This window comes from Ixodes scapularis, unplaced genomic scaffold, assembly GCF_016920785.2.
Source record: "Ixodes scapularis isolate PalLabHiFi unplaced genomic scaffold, ASM1692078v2 PGA_scaffold1__304_contigs__length_218370807, whole genome shotgun sequence".
Classification (NCBI taxonomy): domain Eukaryota; kingdom Metazoa; phylum Arthropoda; class Arachnida; order Ixodida; family Ixodidae; genus Ixodes; species Ixodes scapularis.
In genome coordinates, this window is record NW_024609846.1 from 144,518,968 (window position 1) to 144,538,552 (window position 19,585).

The 19,585-nt window shown below is 47.1% G+C and overlaps 1 protein-coding gene across 1 annotated transcript in view; it reads right to left on the reverse strand.

Moving 5' to 3' along the window:
* Positions 1 to 19,585, reverse strand: part of LOC8038354 (leucine-zipper-like transcriptional regulator 1) — a 55,917-nt gene that overhangs the window by 21,298 nt on the left and 15,034 nt on the right. Inside the window, exons 6-13 of the mRNA XM_040220782.2 lie at positions 15,434 to 15,572; positions 12,480 to 12,619; positions 11,481 to 11,627; positions 8,807 to 8,861; positions 5,827 to 6,030; positions 4,960 to 5,070; positions 3,922 to 4,063; positions 2,133 to 2,197 (exon numbers count right to left, since the gene is read on the reverse strand). Of these exons, the coding sequence (XP_040076716.1) occupies positions 2,133 to 2,197; positions 3,922 to 4,063; positions 4,960 to 5,070; positions 5,827 to 6,030; positions 8,807 to 8,861; positions 11,481 to 11,627; positions 12,480 to 12,619; positions 15,434 to 15,572 (1,003 nt within the window). The remainder of the gene's footprint in view (positions 1 to 2,132; positions 2,198 to 3,921; positions 4,064 to 4,959; positions 5,071 to 5,826; positions 6,031 to 8,806; positions 8,862 to 11,480; positions 11,628 to 12,479; positions 12,620 to 15,433; positions 15,573 to 19,585) is intronic.

Consider the following 19,585-nt stretch of genomic DNA (forward strand, 5'->3'; position numbering starts at 1 on the left):
TTTTTTTCTTTATAACATTTTGTGTTTACCAACAAAGACATGGCCCACCCCCGTTTCCTTGATGCATTTTAGGCGGCAGTTGGGTGGGCTACGATTTGGGATATTAGGGCATAATGTTTTCCTAAGATACATGCGCACATTCTAGAGGCAGCCTGGAAGGACTTTCGATATTGTAAATAAATAAATAAATAAATAAGGAAGTGGCTCTACTTTCATAGAGGCTTGGAACCTGAAGCAATGTTGTTTGAAATGCCACCAAACCATGCCGATACTGTAGAAGTCAAAATGGCTAACATTGAGGCAGTTAACAACGAATGAAACTTCTCTGCTATTATTCTCACAAAACCCACAAGCTATGCCACAACCTGCCTCGGTACATAGTACAGTTTAAGCTCGTTATAACAGACCTTGATTTTGACCAAGATTTCGGTCTGTTGTAAAAGGAGTATGATGTATGCAGATATAAAGTTGAGTCAATGGTGTGTAAAGGAAAACCAAACAAACTTCACAAATTGGTATGTTATATCCAAATGTCTGTTGTAACCAGGTCTGTTGTAATGAGCTTAGACTGTATAGCGAGTTTCAATTCAAATTTCGATTATAATGACTTTATAAATTATTAACCACATCAGTTCTTCTAAAGTAGTTATGCACTAACAGCATTCTTGGCCTCAACACATTTTCCTTAAACCTTTTATGAGCAGGCCCTCAACTGGATGCAAAGAAATATTAGTTTTTTGTTTTGCATAACTAAGACTCTACACACTAGGTACACGCTGCATCATATTCATACTTCATTCTTTGTTCTTCACTCATAAAATACCCTCAGCACCTAGTAGGCAATAATACGAGGGGCAAATAACACTGACAAAAATGCACTGTCTTCATTTTCAGAACAAACAATTTTTGGAGGCAAACATAGCAAGTATACACCAACTCATGTTTACAAACAAACCGTAGCGCCCCTAGCGGACGCCACCGGCGCCGCTCATGCGCGATGGGGGTGTGGGCAAGAAGCTCGCCGTCGCCCATAAACAAACCATTGGAATGCGATGTTGTCGGCGTCCGTATGAGTCCCCCTGCCCTTTTTTGCGTTTGAATTGTTGATTCTACGTCTTCCTGGCCATGTCTGACTACTTGAGCAGCGTCAGCGAAATTACCGAGGCTCGTTACACCGCAAAACTTCGCGTGAATAATGTGACATGTGGCGATTCATTCCGCGTGGACGCGGCAGTATGTACGCTACAGCCTGATTCGCATGATGAGATTTCGTTCGATATTTTCAGTCGCGAAGCCGCTCGGGCTGCAAAAGCGTGAACCGTAGCTGAGATGGTCGACGTCGATACTGAAAACCGCAAGCAGAATCGGACCAAGTGAATTAGGCATAACAACTCGGTGATGGTCACTGGTAACAATGATCAACATCTCCTTGTATCTACTGTTTACATCGAGCCTGCTTACCAACCTTCAAACGTTAGTCTTTTGAGGCCTGCACTTACTTCTTATCGCAAGTACCGCGCCAACTATTGGTCTACCGTCTACGGGCCGGCGTCGTCTAAGAGAGCAGACGACAAGCAGAAACGTTTGGAAGAGCAGACGACAGTTCGAACGATCCGGCCGCCGTTTGAAATTGAAGACGCACTGAACATAGTCCGCACGTGGTTCTGACAACTTGACGGTTTTCTGGCGTTCATGTTGGAAGAAAACAAATAAAACTGATGACCACAAGTATCCGTAAATTCAATCCAAAGCGCTTCCCGCCCAAGGAATCGTAGTCCGACGGCGTCTGCTTTTCCCTTTTCACGGCACATATCCAGATTCTCGGACGAACCGAGCACGTGAAAACTGATCTTTAAACTTTTCTCCATACTTTTGGTACGGCCCCAGCCGCGGCGTTTTGACGAGAAGGCAGGTTTTTGTCTGGTTCCTTTCAAAACAACGCAGGAATACACGTCTGGCATGGGGACTTCTGCCCACAGCCCCAGACCGGAAGTGCGACCGACGCGCCACCACCACGCCGTGACGTAACAGAGATGAGTTTGTGTATACTGAGCTGTGTCCCTTGCAAACATTTTAAGAATTACTATGTAGAACTAAGTTCCTCCTTTTAAAGTTGAGGAAAAATGACTCACTTGGACTGCGAGCCTGTAGACGTCCATCATGAGGAGAACTATTCGGTCACTCATGGGGTCACGACCTGGGAGGCAAACAGTCGGACAAGGACTTCGCTTCAGCCCCATGCATTTGTGCTACGCTCCCGGTCACAAACCGCTGAGTGCCATTCAACCGAAGCATCACAAATTTGAACAATTTTCCCATGCCTTTCCCCATTTGCCTTTTCCTTTTGCTGAACATTCAAAAGAACACCGTAACACACTCTACATGTTTATTTCACATTGACTGAGCTGTGCTGCTGTGTTATACATTAACGACACAGAGACGAGAAAAAACAAGTTATACGCAAGTAAGCACAAACCCTTTATTCTTCCCCATCTACCCAACAGCAAATCACCACAGGCAGGAAAAAAAATATGAAAATAGAAAAAAAAGACAAAGAGAAACAGGGATAAATACATTATACACCAATTTGCAGGTGTCCAAGACAGCAAGGCGCCACAAGCTCACCATGGTCACAGTGGGACGCGCATGTGACTCGTGACGATTATTCAAAGTGCCTTCTGCGCTATAGTCAGCACACTATACACGTTTAAAGGTGAAAACTTCATGCAATCAGAGTGCCTACAGGTGCAAACTATACAGGGATTTGTTTCTTCAAAGTCGTTCGTTATGGGAGACGCGACGGATTTTATGAATTACAGATTATGTTAATGATGATTTCTGTATGGTGCAAGGTTCCTTGTGTGCTAATAAAGCAGGCATGTTTCACGATGTGCCACGTAGAAGTATTTTCTACATGTGGGCTATAGACGTTTGCAAGAAAGGCTCCTGTGCGCTGCCATTTTGAGCGATGCTGGCGCCCCGTACCGTTTCCGCCATGCTGGGGTGCGCCAGGGGCACGTCAGTGGGGTGCGTGATGACAAGATGGTGCCGTTTGCTGCATCGCCGATGGCTTATGTTAGCGGCACACTTACTGTCTCGGAACGCAGGAGGAGGTATCCACACAGAATCGCAGCGTCACATATTCTAGGACGGGGCATCTTTCAGGGTTGGAGCTGACTTTATAACGATCGCAGCCTCTGTTCCTGCATGTTGTGGAAGCCAGAGCTGCCGCGAGCGCAGCCATCGTTGATGCAAAGGCCATACGACTTTTGGCGCATTCTGAAGAGAGCGCCTTGAGACATTAGATCTTTTTGAAAATTTTCGATTTGTTACCACTTTAGGCATTTTATTTAATTGTCCTTGCTATTTCGCTGTCGAGGACGACACGTGCACATTTTATAATTATTTTTTAAAATTTCTTTCTGCTCTCAGTGGTGTACGCTTCGGCGAGAGACGCTTGGCAACATTGTATGACAACCAGCGAACGTCCTGGCTGGAGAGTAGGTCCGCCTCACCTTGGCGCGCGGTTCGAGGTTAAGCCGGGATCCCACTTGCAAAGGTGTATACACCAGCTATGAACTATGCTTGGGACGTGCACTCTTCACTGGGTGAGGAGATTCTAGGGACAAATGTTTTTGTTCGGCTGAAATTTGCTGCTGTGAATATGCACGCCTCACGGTCATGTAACCCTCACGCGGCAACGAATCACCTTCAAAGACTCGCAGTGTCTGCCGCAACCCGTCATAAAGTGAAACAGAGTAAGAATGGCTTTGACTCAACACCTACACCCCCTCCAGTTTACCCGCCTATAAAGACAGGCTTTCCCTAACTGTCCCAATTAGGGAATGTCCATCCCTATGCTGTTGTCCCCACCCCTCCCCTTAGTCCCCAGGCTCCAGAGAGAGGCGGCGGCTCACTCACTCTTGCGGGTGGGGTCGATGCGATCCGTGTAGATGTATGTGAGCACCAGTTCGAAGGCCTCGGGCACCGCGTCGGGCAGCCGCACCTGCAGGATCGGCGGCCCCATGGGGCCCCAGGGGGCCAGCTCGGGGTTGCCCTCCACCTGCGAGGGGGAGGGGCTTCGGTAAGGGAGCTGACCTCCGAAATACACTTAAGCAGTATTGAGCAAGTATTAAAATGTTCTAATAGTAGTTTCAAATAATACGCTATTCAATATTTACTTTGAGGAGAACTGCGATCTGAAGTGTTAGTTGCCGCTAGTCAGCCCCGTTGAGTGCACTTTTCACCGAACATCCGTGCACTGCGACGAAGAAATACCCGCACAGCTCGCATCTTCCGCGAGTAATTCCTTGCAGTGCATGCATGCTCAGTGAGAAGCGCACTCAACGGGGCTAAGGCGCCGATTATGCAAATAGGTTATACACAGGGACAACTTTTTCTGGCATTTCCAAAGAAGTGAAGACCGCGCGAGAACAGCTGGGCCATGGAGGAAAAAAGCTTCTGAAGGTGACACGAGGCCACTAGAGTTGAAGCAAGAAGAGTGGAGGGACGTGCCCTCAACCACGACCAGAAGCAAGAGATGCTACTGGATGAAGAGGAGAGCTGAATCAACAGCAGTTTTGGTCACCCTCAGAGGGCCCCGAGGGTGACCAAAACAGCTGTTGACTCAGCTCCCCTCATCATCTAATAGAATCTATCAGTTTTGGTCATTGTTGGGCTCATGTCCCTTTGCACTTCTTGCTTCACATCTGGTGGCCTCATGTCGCCTCCAGAAGCTTACTAACTCCGTGGGTCTAGCCGAACTGCCTGCGGCCACTGAATGGCATTAAAGAAGAAACGATGAGGGTACATGCGAGTCTCTGGTCGGTGCTCGAGGGGTGCAAGGGCGTGGGCGCACGAAGCTTTGGCTTTCTGAGGCACAAGAGCACAGACACCCGTAGCTTTGGGTTCACTGTCAATGAAAGTTGTCTCCAAGTATAGTAGGGGCATCGCACTTACGTCGACGAGAGCCTGGGCTTCCTGCTTTTCCCGAGCCTTGCGAATCTTGTCCCGGAGCCATGCAGATCTTGCGGCCACAAAGCCGACGTGGGCCGGCACTGGGACCTCCTCCTGGTTAGGACACGGGGAACAAAAGAATGCCAAAACAAATTACGCGAATCGACGCATGCGAAATGCAAACGGGTATGTTCGAGCCCGGTTACAGCGAAGACGACAGAAAACCAACGGAAATTTCTTTTGCCACGTCTGCATTTTGTTATGGTACGAGGAATATTCAACTTGCGAGGTCTCCTTTATTTTTTTTTTTTTTCTCTCTGGAACACGAGTGACTATAGTTTCCCGGAGGTTGGAGGATCCTGTGCTTCTGAACTATTCCATTCGACATAAACCCCGATAAACCACAACATTTTGTCAGACACCAAAAGCTGGTAGCGAAAAGCACCGAATCTGTGGGGAAAAATGAAGCCCAAAGAAACACCCGGAATATGAAGAAAAAAAAAACCCAGAAAACACAGAATTCTAGACAGAACCGAGTGCTCACCCGCCACAAACGTGAGAAGCACGCTAAAGCAGGGGGATAAAGCTGTTTCCAAGCCTAGTCCCAGCCCAACAAAAAAAGAAAGACACACAGACACTACAGGGCTATCCACTTATAACAATCGTGAGAAAACCCAAAAATTCAATCGTTACAACCGATTACCATTATGTCTGTACTAGAAACCGAGCGTTTCTAGTCTAGAAGCTATAGAAACAATCGTCATAAGCAGTACATCGTTACGAGTGGACTGCACCGTACATCGGCAGGTTTAGACACACATACACATTTGCGTACGAAACAGGGGGACGAAAACGAGGGGGGAGGCCCACCCTTCCGAGGAGGAACTGGACGTCGCAGAACTGTTGCGTCTCGAGCAGGCGCCCAAAGTCGTCGTGGAGGGTGCACTTGGGGTAGCAGGAGAACTGGAAGCGGAACATCTCCCGGCTCCGCACATTGTTGTCCACTGTGCCCCCAAACACGTACATGGCGTCCCCGACCACGGCCGCCGCGTGGAACAGCCGCCCGGAGGGGACCTGCGGGAACGTCCAGTGCTTGTTGGCATGCGTCTTTGACCGGTGCGTTTGGTGCCCTATACCGCCCGGGCATTGAAAATGGCCCCAGAAGCGGCAACGAATTACGTCGCGGAGCCGCCGGACGTCACCAACCTGGCAGCTGGTCGTAGAAGTTCCGGCAAAGAGTAAGAGCAAATCTGAGTGTTGCGGTCATTGGGGAGTCTCGACCCAAGACCGCTAGGTTTTTGTCGACTGGCTGGCGGCGGAGCGGCCCACAGCGGAAGAGTGGTGTGCTGTATTCGCCACCAGCATTATCAACTAACGACTAAATGGGCCAATGAGGATGCTACTGTGCAGGGTTGGTAGCTACAATGTGCCCTCCGTCACTGATGCAGCTGCACACGCTAGCATATGCCGCGAGAAAAGCTTGCCTTCTTTTTACTTTTCTGCGAGCTCGTTGGGCGAGCACTATGCAGAGGACAGTCGCAAGCCACAGGGATAATGGGAGTTCCATCTCAGACGTCGTATATGCTGAACGTTCCACATGACCAACGTTAACCGAAGGTTGTTAATATTTCTTGGCATTTAATGATGCTAAAAACAAACGGGGGACATGCTGCTTAGATTTAGCGAAAAATCGTCCACCTGAAAACTGCGAAAACCACCCTTTAGTATACAATGGCCAGCACAAGAAATGTTTGGGTTTTCCTCTTTTCATTCCTGCAAACAGGGTCAAGAATCGAAATCATGAAATTATTCCACAAAATATTTATTCCAGACAATCGTAGACACATGTTGTTAGGACATTCATGTTCTTTGCAACATTGACAGATAAAAGATACTGGTACAGTTGAATCTTGTGAATTCAAACCAACATGCAGGTCCCATCCTATGCCTCTCTATGGGAGGAAACTCCCGGTAATTCAAACTTTGCTTTATTCAAACAAATTTTCGGTCCCCCTCGAGTTTGAATTGAAGAAATTCGGCTGAATTTTCTCGAATATGGTTCGAGCCCTGCCAACCACCTGCCTCCATGCTGTGGCACTTGTGCTGTGCCGCTCACATCACCGCCTTGCACCAATGTGCTCGGAGCGGCGTCTGATGCAGCTGAGCATCTAGGTTAACTAGACGGGCTCAAAAATTTTGCTCACTATTATGGGTTGACCTTCATAGGTGACAACGCCGATCCACAATTCCAAAAGACAGTGCCGGAAAAGGCAACCTACATATGAATAAATACAGTAACCTGGAAGAACAGCAGCACCACCATTCATAGTCAATAAACTAAAAAGAAGTACCCCAAAATTATGGAGGTTTATAAACCAAGCCGCAGAAGGCATTTGGCTTGCCCCAGCCAAGAAGTGATGGCTAAATACGACCACCCGTGAATCCTTAAACGTGCAGCCGAAACCTTGGTTACGGGGTGTGGTCTCCGCAGTAAGCCTCCACCAAACTGCAGGAAGCTCGGCGGGAATTCGAGCCCATAAACCAATAAGTAGGTTGGCACTTTTGTTTTATGGCACATAAAGCAATTACTTGAGGATGGACAATGCACACCCAAAGGTGACGTATCGCCCGGCAAAGACCGCTCTTTCGTGCTACCTTCAGTAAAACACCGTTAAGGCTAGGCCATGCATTCGCATGCAACAGAGTGCATTGCAACCAATCATGACTGCTTATGACGAGAGAATACACTGGCACCAGGCGCGTAGCCGGGGGGGGGGGCCATGGGGCTCGGGCCCCCCACTGAAATCTTCCATTTTGCTGGGACCTCCTCTCCCCCCTCCCCTCATACAGCATTTCGTCATGGGCGGGCCCCCCAAAACAAAATTCTGGCTACGTGCCTGACTGGCACCATCAATTGGGTGGCCCTACACTTCCACTTCGCCAAATCTTCCAATATGTTACGCATCCTTCCTTCATTGCGGGTTCAAAATATGTGTGTTAAGTAGAGAGCCTGTACTAAAGAGAGGGTATGTTTATAGACCACGGGGAGTGTTTCAAACTTAATAGTGGCCGCCTGTGTTGGAGATGGGCCGTAAGTAGGGTTATGTGTTTTCAGGGTTTATTTTTCTTCTGAATCAAGGGTGTTTTTTGGGGGTTTTTTTCCCCTACACATTTGGTGCTTTTTGGTGTCAATTTTTGAGGTAAAAAAAACAGCCGGCGCTTATCGGGACTTACGTTCCAGAAAATAAGACGCAGGAATGGGATTTTTCCCAACCTTCGGAGGGCGTCGGCTAAAATCTGAATACTTTGACGACGTATTTGGGCCGTAAAGAAACGAAAATGGGATAGGGAATTCGGTTTCTGAGGAATGACACAGCCTCCCGGCGAGTTCATGGGGGTTCCATTTAGGTTTAATATAAAATGAAACTGTAAACACAAATTTTCATCCCGTGTAGCTTTGGCTTTTCCTAGTCAGGGACAGCTCCAATTGTTTTTCTTTTTGGTTTTCGCCGATTTTGATAAAGCCGTCTCGGGGGTTAATGTTCGGGATTTATTAGTATTTACCAAAAACACAGAACCCTAGCCATAAGTGTGCATGCGCTCCGGTTTCGCGTGGCAAGGAGGAAAGCGTGTGAAATGGCACGAGTTTGCAGATGATCCGACACTTTCGGCACCTCCTTGCAGCTCACATTGCAAATATGGCCCATAAACCAGTGATGGGAAACACTCCGTGATACAGGCTCTCAAGTGTTCCCTCGACATAAGCGATCGCAGGTGGTCGCAGTGCACTCAACCACACTCGAATGCAAACGTCTGAACTGGCGTCTGTGAGGTGTCAAGAAAGGGTAACCTGGCTGTCTGCAGACGGCTGGATGATGGACCACGTCTGCGAGTCCAGGTCAAAACTGAAAGGGAGAAGAAGAGCACACCGACACTAATTGATCATGCTGTCCACCCACGCTGCATTTCTACCGGGAAGGACGCCTACCGGCCCCCCTCGTCGTTTCAAGTCCGTGAATTCGAAAAATGCGCAAATAAAATTCAGAGAATGTGTCGATTATGAAGGGACAGGTTGCGAGGACTTTATAAATGCACCCATGGCTTCGCCAGGAGCGAACATCACAAGATTAGGTCTCGCAAAGATGCAGCCAGAGGAGTGCAGCTTTCCAAAAAGGTGTTTTTTTGAGAGGTGGGTTTGTCGTGTTAGAAGAGAAACACTCGACTGGATCGAGAGTGATCCCCCGAGGCAATTTTAATAGAGGTGACATTAGCTTACGCTCACATGTGCAACAAAATACCAAACAAACACTGATCTTGAACTGACTCGTATCTACCGAGAAAGTCCGCCGTAAAATCAAGCAAAAACTGTGTTTTTGTGTCTCCGTCTACAGTCTCAAGCTACAGATGTTGAGTCAGCACTAGATCTCCTCAGCTCTCACAATTTCATCACTGATGCTGAAATGAATTCAAAACATTGAATTTTCCTAATTAACCCTTTGACGGTCGTTACGGCGGCAATTACACATTTGAGAGTGCCCGCCTAAATGCGAAACTGTAAGCACCGTGAGAGGTGTGTTGCTATTTGTTGCATCTTTGGCAAACTATAAGCATTATATTAGCACGGTGTTTCCCTTCTCTGGGGCTATTTATTAGTTTTTAAATTAGATGCTCCGCGCACGTGATATGTGCGAGATGGTAGCTTTGTACATCGGCCGCTGTGGTGGTAGTCGCGACTGAAGTGCCGACTCTTCGGATTCAGTTTTTTAACGCTTCTCAGAATTTCATTTAGAGGATGAGACCTTACCATCCAAAAGAGGAGCTTTATAAAGTACCTCCGGCTTCGAAACTGAAACTGTTGGAATGTCGCGGAAGAGGACGTATTAGAATCAAACCGAATGGAACAAAGGTGACGAATCTTCACCCTCAATATTTCTATTTGATGCTTCTAAACCTGAGCCACTTACAGCACTGTAAGTGCTCCCACTAGACCAATAAAAGCAAAACCGTGCATTGGCCCTTTCTTTATGCTATTTCTTTGGAAATAAAATCCGACCACTGAAAAACATCAATTGGAAAAGAAAAAAAAACTCTACCGTCAAAGGGCTCCTGAAGGCCTGAGTCTGAAGCCTTCGCTTATCAGTCAAGCCAACCACTAAAACTTTTTTTTTTTTTTGCTTCATGCTGGCTGCCCCAATACGCTAAATACTAGACAAAACCACGTCCACTGAGTGATTAGGGTGGATTATTCTTTATTTTAGGGCAGCAAAGTTGGTTTGCATGCACTTAGTTTCTTTTATTTACCCTTTTGTCATCGCAATCGTTCAATGCTGCCCCCTGGCAGATGGGGTTCCCCATCTGCCAGGGGGCTTTGGAAGCACCACGCAAAACATAAGGTAGGTGCATGGGGCGGCATAAACCATGGAATACCCCATCTGTATGTAGCAATCTGGAATTTTCTATTGTATCTGCATTTTAACAGTAAATCTTACCTTGTGAAGTTTGAAGGCATACCAGTGTACTTCAAGGAGGGTTCAGTGTTTTTGGGGTTTGTTTTCATTCGAATTGGGGGGCGTTTTTTTTCAGCATCTAGGTTTTAGTAATAGACAAGAAAATTGGCCTTTAACGGGGCTCGGCATTTGTCAGGGCTTGCATCAAAGTAAACGGGACAAAGGCACGAGATCCGCCAACTTCAGGAAACATGCGCGCAACCCGAATACTTGAAAAACATTCCGGTATTGAGAGGAATGCGACGGGGCAATGGGAGTGGTTCCATGAGAAAGAAGCGGTCTTGCGGACGGTTCAGTGCGGGCTGTGTTCCGGGTCAACACAAAACACAGCTATCGATAAAGATTTCTTCCCCTAAACCTTGGCATTCCCTCATTCATGAACAGCTCCAATTCGTGGGTTTTTTGGTTTTACACCTATATCAATGAAAACAAATCGGGAAGGGGGAGGGGGGGTGTAACTTTCGGCGGTTAGTTGGTACGTACGTAAAACCCCGGTTATATATAGGGTTCTACGTTTCCGGTGAGAACCAATAAATACCAAAAGGTAACCCTTGAGCCCTTTGAATCAAAATAGGGAGAAACCTAAAAATCTCTAATCGAACAAGAAAAAAACCATTCACTGAAATTAATCTTCATCTACAGGTTTATTTTGTGTTCGTCCAAGACACAGTCCCACCGATTTGTCCGCCAGGCCGTTTCTTTCTTTGAGAGCCATACCCATTGTCCCATTCCCTTCCCTCATCGGTACCGGGACGTCTTCCGGGTAATTCGGGTCATTCTCACGCTCTCTAGAGGTCGGGGAAGCCCACGCCCCGTTTTCTTCAACGTAAACCTTCGATTCTTTGTCAGATGCCAAAATCGACGCCAGAAAACGCGAAACCCGTAGAAAAAGCCCCAAAGTGATTAGCCCCAAAAAAGCACTCTCCAACCGAAACAAAATAAAGCCCAAAAGTGAGGAAGCCCAGTTACGAACGACGTCTGACTGCAAGTACAGATGCCCGAAGCAGAGACACCCACCAGTGGAGGTCGTTGGGTAGCGTGCTGTCGGCCGTCCCACCGAAGACGTAGAGGTGGCGATCGAAGGCGACCATCGTGTGCCCGTAGCGCCTCGTCGGGGGAGCCGGCGCCCCGCGCAATATGTGCTCCGTCGATATTCTGCTCCAGCTGAAAGCAGACGGGAGAGCCATCTTCTGGTTGCCACAAAAGACGACAAAACCGGAATTCAAGAAAAGCAAAGGCGGTGGAAACAGTATGCCGTCGACGTTCTTAGAGGCTGCCACGGCACTCTTCGCTAGGACACCAGAGTTAGGCTTCGATAAGAATGCAACCCTGCATTAAAAAGGTCGAAGTGACAGCCGAACAATTTAAGAAGTGAGTGCAAGCTGCTCAAAAATGTATTTAAGTTGGAGTACTAAATAATGACTTCTGAAACTATATTTATAAAATACTGAGGTACTTTCAAAAGTACTTAAAGGGGTGGTGCAACTATATTCAGTTGGAATGTTTTTCACTTTACACAAGCTTAGTGGCACTAGTGGGACTCAAGGATACTTGCACGCAACGCCACTGGCCAAGAAACTCCTTTGTTGCAGTGTAGTTTCAACGACAAAAGCAATCGTTTTCAGTCAATCTCTCCTTTGCAAAACTTGACGATGTAACTGGCGGTTGCAGTACGCCCCAATTACGATATTTGAATGCGGTTCATACATTGGACCCGAGCATTGCGTGCGCACTCGATTTGGGCTCGTGATAATTACTAGCTGGAGAAGCATTCGGGTAGTGGCCCGTGTCCAATCGCTGCAACGACGACAACAGCCGAGCCATAACGATCTCTAGAACTCAGCGCGTGTCCTGCGCCTTGCCAACCCCAGCGCGTGGCTCTGATAAACATTGGCGGCATATAATCGGCTCCAGATCGCGTGGCTGCTTGTTCTGGCTGATGGTTGAGGGGGTGATGTCTTTAGTCATAAGAAAGGCACTTCGGATTGGCACCAAGTGAGCCTAGCTGGTGCTCACAATTTGTCCTTGAAGTGGAACTGAAAAAGGCTGTTGGTGATCTTGGCCCCACTCTGGCCGGAGAAGACGAACATGCTGTCCCGGGCCACGGCCACCGGGAAGTTGCAGCAGGTGGGGGGGCAGTCCCCCCGCTGGGGAACCTGGGCGCGCGCAAGTATGCGTTAGAGCCACACCGCTCGAGGAAAACGTTTTGTTCTGGCCCCCCAGTTTTGTTGCATATGGGGTAAAGCATACCTTGATCAGGTCGGGTGTGTCTAGAACAAGACAGGTGATCAAAGTGTGGGATATTTTTTCAATATAAGAGATTAACTGCCGTCCCCTTCAACGTACCGTAAAATCCCGAGAGATGCCCCGCCCCCTATTTTTGGCACGATTTGCTATTTTCTTTAAACACTCAAAGATGGCCCACATCTATACTTGGTTTCAGCTTGAGTCGAGACGCAGCCGATGCTACAGGCGCGAGCTACGGGCTTTCAGTGACCCTGCCAAGCATGCACTCTTATGCAGTGCAAACACTCTTCAGGGGCACATGCTCGCGCTTGTAGCATCGGCTGCATCTGTATTTAAGCTGAAACGAAGTATGTAAATTGCAGGCCCTGGTCAATGTCGGCCTCGTCAGAAATGGCGTTACTTAGCAACGGCGGGAGATAAGCAAATATTGCTTGCTGGAAAGGACAGTTCCTCTTTAGTTCATCGCCCATGCCTGCAATTACAAGTTTCGCAGGTCACGAAATTTAAAATTATCATTTTTTCAACTCTCTCTTATTGCGCACCAAAAGTTAGCCCACTTCTTATTTTCAACCGGTTTGCTTTCGATTTTAGGTCTCGGGATATTACGGTACTCACCTCCCCTGTCTGTACACCGTCGCGTACAAACTTTACATGACTTCGTGTAATGCCACTCGACACCACGATGCCGCACGACGCCGCCGAGTCACATCGCCTCACAATGTCACACTCTATGCGTCTCCCGATTCATCAGATACGATCAAGATGTGCCTATATTTTCCCACGACCTACGTCATCCTACCTCTATACTACGACATTAGTATAGAGGTAGGATTCCGCGTTTTCGGAGTTTATTTCTTGTCAAATTCGGACGGCGTTTTTCGGTGTTTATTATTTGACGAACATTCTGAGTTTAGGGGAGTTTATTATTTTTATCCGATTCCCAATTCTTCGAAATTCTGAGCTGAATTTTTGCACTGTTTTCTATTTTTCAAAAATAAATATAAATAATACTGGGGTGAACGTATGTGTGCTAGGCTCGAGAGAACGCGCTTGTATCAATAAATACTTCTTGAGCAAGATTTGACGTCGGCGCCATTGCCATTGGCAATACTAATTTGTCCCGCGGAAAAAGTTGCACGCGGGTGTTGCTTCGATAAATGTCGGTACCTTAAAGTCAATAAACTCCCAGGGGTAGTTGCTGGGAAGCTCGTAATCATCCAATCCTATCCGACAACATAGCCCGTGGTTGTGCAGAGTAGAGTGTAGAAGGGTGCAATATGGAAGCATCAACTGCCCACCCCCTCTTCCCCCTTCTATGAAGTATCTATGGTTCATAGCTTTCAATGTTACAAAAACACAACTTCTGAGAAGCACAAATACTAGTATCACCCAATCTGTAAACCGGAAGAGTGGCCTTTGTAATGACCCGAAAGTACAGTAACATATTGTTCCGAATGAACCTTGACGAGACGAGTGGTAAGATCCCCTTTGTCAAAGGTCCAAGATTTGAGAGATAAGTGGGGTGACATTTTCTCCGGATCATTGACCCTGTGCACTGACCAAATTTAAAATACCATCTTTTTTTGTCTTTTTTTCTAGCATTGGGTACATTGAAATTTGGAGTTCATCGAATAAATCTGAATTTAAGAAAATTTTACCGGTTGGTGTTTTTCTGAGTTTTTCTGGTTTATCTGAAAACGCAGAACCCCTATTTATAACTAAAATTTGTGTTTTCGGAGTTCACTTCTAATGAAATTAGGGGGGTGTTTTTCGGAGTTTATTTTTGGCTGGAACTTCGGGGTTTATTGAAGCTTATTTTTTATTAGATACCCACTTTCCTGATATTCAAAGATTATTTTATTGTGTTTCCTATTTTTAAAAAAATACTTAAAATAAAATAAATGAAATTCGGGTGCCATCTCCCGCTATGCTGAAACACTTTGACGAGCTAAAAGGCAAACCCCTTTTGTCAGTAGTTTAAGATTTCAAAAGAAACTAAAGTGGTATCTCCTCAGGTCTGCGAACCCTGTGCTCTCGTGAAGTTTAGTTGTAAAACACCGGCTTTTTTGTGTTTTATTTTTTTCACTGTGATTTTGACATTTTTGGACAAATCCAAATTGACAAAAATTTATTGGCAAGTATTTATCAGATTTTTTTGGATCTGAAAACAGGGAACCCTATATAGTAGAGGGTACTTGAAAGTAAAAGATACATACCGCAGGTTAAGCAATAGTTGTACCCACACCACCCATTAAAATTCAGAAGTGTATTTGAAATCTTTAGCAAGAGGAAGACAAACGACTTGCCTCCCAAGCAAACACTCGAAAGCACACTCCACAACTACTCTTCATTACGCAAAAACCAGTCCTTTGTATTTGTTTTATTTTTTTAGACTTGAAAGGCTTTCACAAAAACTATGATTAGTGCAGTGAGAGTGCTAATCAGTTAATTTTCATGTCTGCCAATACCCTTTCCAAACGAAGCGCAAAAAGACGCCGACGTCATGTCCGGGCTAACAGTGTCGTCGCACTGCTCACATCCGACGCAGCTTTGCTCTTAAAACAGGGCAGCTGTGGACAGATGTAATGGGGAACCACCTCTTCTCTACACAGATTACAAGTTCAGAGATCAGGGAATGACTCCCAATGAGACAGGGGGGGCCATGTGAAGAGTGCTGCAGAAATGAAGTATTCCAAAAAAAACGTGAGGGTGACAGCACTCGCCTCTTCCCAGGTCCGGGAGTCTCCCAAGAGGGACATGGACCACATGTCGTTGAGGCGGGCGTTGCCGTCGTAGCCGGCAAAGATCCACAGCCGGCCGTCGTACACCGCTGCTCCATGCGCGGATCGTGGCACCGGCATGCTGCAAGCGGGCGACGGGCGCCAGGCAACCGTGGTTGGTTTAGCCGTATACAGAAAGTTCTACTGCTACGCAGGGGGGTAAAGAGAGAGCTGGAAAACGGCAAATCGTAAACCGTGAAGGTAGAAAGCTGCTCAAGGCGACATGACACCATCAGAGGTGAAGCCAGAAGCGTGGAGGGACATGCCCCCAACGATGACCACAACCAAGAGACGCTATTGGACAAAAAGGAGAGCCGACTCAACAGCTGTTCTTGTCACCCTCGGGGAGCCCCAAGGGTGACCAAAACAGCTGTTCAGTCAGTTCTCCTTTTTGTCCAATAGCGTGTCTTGGTTTTAATCACCGTTGGGGCCGTGTCCCTCCAGACTCGTGGCTTCACCTTTGATGGTGTTATGTCACATCCAGAAGCTTCCTACCTCCATGTCGTAAGCGCTGCGTTGCTGGCCCCGAGAGAAAGAACGAGAAAGAGAGCGACAAAGAAGCGGAGAAAGAAAGCAGACGATAGGTTAGGCGTGTTTGTTTTGCCGGTGCGAGTTGAAGCTGTTCGAGTGCTCGTCAACATTATTTATTTTTATACCTTGCCCGACGCTGGTGTTTCCGAGCAGAATAAAGTTAGAAAAGTACTAGATACGGACCTTGCAAGTGATGCTTTCCGGCTTCTTTGTGTATATCCAAGTGTCGCCAGCATTATGGCCCCATCAGGACCACTGATGTCAGCGTCTATGCCCCACCATTCCAAAGTGGTTGAAATGCAAAGGACCTTTCCCTCTAGATTATTATATTAACCCTCCGCTGCTACCTAAAGAGTGGTAATTTATTAGCAGGCCGTTACTACTAGAGTCACTCTAAGCACAACCTTTCGGTATCGGCACTTTTCCACCATCATTTAAGCCGTCGTGGTAGACATCCGTCCAGTCACGTCACGCGACGTCTGCTTGTTATGCAAGATGCTGTCACTCCGTTGCACCACGCACACTCTAGTACTAGGGGACACTGACAATGTGATTACTCACCCCTGTGGTGCTTTTTAACAACCAGGAGGGCAGAAAGAGCCTTGGAGCCCTTTCGTTAAACAAGTCAACAAAAACCGCTGACAACCGGCAAGAGCAACCTATGCAACAATATGGCCTCAATGATGTTACTCCAAAGCATAAATTATATAGCGGCTCTGGTCATCACCAGATTCACATTTATACACGATAAACCCCTAAAAAATGTTTCATTGCTACCCTGTAGACCAGGGGTTCTGAAACTGGGTTCCACGAAACAAAGGGGCTCCGCGAGCTGGTGTCATGGGTTCCACAAGCACCCAAACTGCGACCCCCTGCCCTCCACCCCCTTCTATCCCCGTAGTTTAGCCTATCCAAAGCTTACATGCCTGCTTGCTGCTTGGTCGATATGCGCTCTTATCCACAGTACACTAGACCGCTCCCCGCACAGACGCTACTCATTTCGCGTCTGCGGCATGCGAAGGAAACATGTTCTGACTGTTCTGCTGTGCGCCGCCGTGCCGTGCCAGCTACCCGTGCTGCCATTTCATGACCGCGTCAAGGGAGGGCGTTGCACATTCTACAAGCGCCTATAATTGTGCTTGTGTTGCCTCTCGGTAGATGGTGAAGGAGTGCTGGGTGCACAGAGCACGCTAAAAAGGCAAGTGCGGATTGGCGGAACGCGGGAAGCACTAAGGCAATGGACAGCACCGGGAGTACCTCGCACCTTGCGAAAAGCAGACGACGCTGCTCGCACGCGTCTCTGGAGCAGTTCAGTTTAGCTTCACTCTCGGCGAATTTACTACTTCCGACGTATGATGAGAAAGAAAGCAAAACTAAGCATATTGCGACAGTTATTTTTAGTGTGGATTTATGGAAACTGGAGGAAATCCCCAGTGCGTTATTTGCGCGAAGCTCCAGCCAATAGCTCGATGAATCCAGCGAAGCTTTTGCGTCCTCTCGCAATGAACCAGCCAGCATACAAGGGCAGGACAACGAACTTCTCTTCAAAGAAAAAACACCAACAGGAAACTTAGGGACTAGATTCACCCAGATAGGTGAGAAAATTTTGCAAGAATTCGAATTGAGGGTTTTGACATGGGCATTTCTAGTTTTGGGAGTCAGTATCATTGTTGAGCAAAACAAAGTTAACATACCTGCCAAGCTACAGAATTCCAAAGCAAGTGAAGCCTCACTTGATTTGCGAGGATCTGATCGTGCCTTGCACTCAAGATGTAACCAAGACTGCGATAGGAGAGGAGCGTTTAAAGAAGGTGCTCCAGATACCGTGCTCGAATGACACTGTTTGCCGACAGATTCGTGAAATGGCTTCGGACTTAGAGAGCCAAGTGATTGAACGTGCCAGAAACTCCTCGAAGTTTGCTATTGCCGTGGACGAGAGTTGCGTTTCTGGTAGTCCCCAACTGATGGCATTCGTGAGGTACCTCTCAGACAATGCGACTGTGCGGGAGTTTATTTGCTGTCTTGAGCTAAAGACCATCGCCACGGGAGAGGACATATTTGACGCACTAAATGAGTTTTTTGCAAGTGGAGAACTCAGCTGGAACAGATGCATCGCTGTTCGTACTGATGGTGCAAAAGCCATAATTAGGCACATGAAGGGACCGATAGGATTGATCAGACAAGTTAAAAGCATCGGCTTGTTCACCCACTACATGATTCACAGGGAAGCCCTAGCTTCAAAAGAGCTTAGCAGTGAGCTGTTGGTGGTCATGAACTACATTGTAAAAATTCTCAATACAGTCAAAGCCAAACCCAAAGCCATACGCCTTTCCAAGGCCCTGTGCAAAAAGATGTGTGCATCTCATGAACACCTGCAGTTGCACACGGAAGTGTGCTGGTTATAACGGGGGAATGTCATGAGCAGGGTCTTTGACCTGCTCATGACATTCCCCCGTGAGCTGGCTGCAAACTTTCCGAGGATCCAGTATTAGTAGAGCCATTTCTATGCAGCTCTTTTCTGCTGAGATTGGCACGCCTCACCGACATGTTTGAACACCTCAACAGGCTCAATCAGAACTTGCAGGGCAACCAAGTGACATTAGTGAGTGCCGCAGACCAGATTCGGGCATTTTGCAGTAAGCTGCAGAGCTGAATAAGCTCCATGAGCAGGGGAGATCACAACCCTTTCAAAAGATAGTGCTCTCATGAATCAAGCAACACCCTGTCTGCTTTGGATAAATCTGTCATCATGGCCCACCTCAGTACTCCCAGAGCCCATTTGGCTAATTTACTTTCCAGAGGCGTGCAATGTTCAGTGGCTTGTGTCATCTTTTCATGTCGACTCGCTCGCCACTTTCAACAGGGAGAGTGTTGAGCTCGAGAATGAGTTTCTCGAGCTCAGGGAAAGCGCTGCCCTCAAAGAGACGTTTGGCACTAATGTCGCTATATTTTGGATGTAGAGTGCATCACAGGCAATAGATAAGCTGTTTCCTTTTGCTACCACACATGCCTGCAAGTTCACCCTGGCCTACCTGAAGAACAAACGCAGAAATCGGCTGGACCTAACAGCCGATATGAGGCTGGCCCTAAGCGCGACTGAGCCACGGATTGAGCTGCTGTGGCCGGCAAAGCAACCTCACCCTCCACACTAATATGTATATATGTTTTACATTGTGCCCCAAGTTAACAAGATTGACTTCTTATTGCATCTGTAGTTCTTAATTTTGTCTTATTTTGTCATTGCAATTAACTATCTAAACGTCTTTATTGCCCAGTATCGTCAATCGGCAACAACTTCCTTAAGAATTTTCGAGGCTTGCTCGGGTTCCCGGAGACAAAAAAGTTTGAGAACCCCTGCTGTAGATGTTTGCTACAAAGGACCTTTCTTTTTTACACAGAATCGGTTACAGCAACTACACAAACACGTTTGAATCACAGAAAGGTCACTCAAAATTAGGCTTTTGCGAGCTTTGTTTCGCCCGAAGCTCTCTCCATGTGTCGCATAGCAAATATTTTTTTTTTTTTTTATATATTATTTATTTATTCATTGATACTACCACTTTC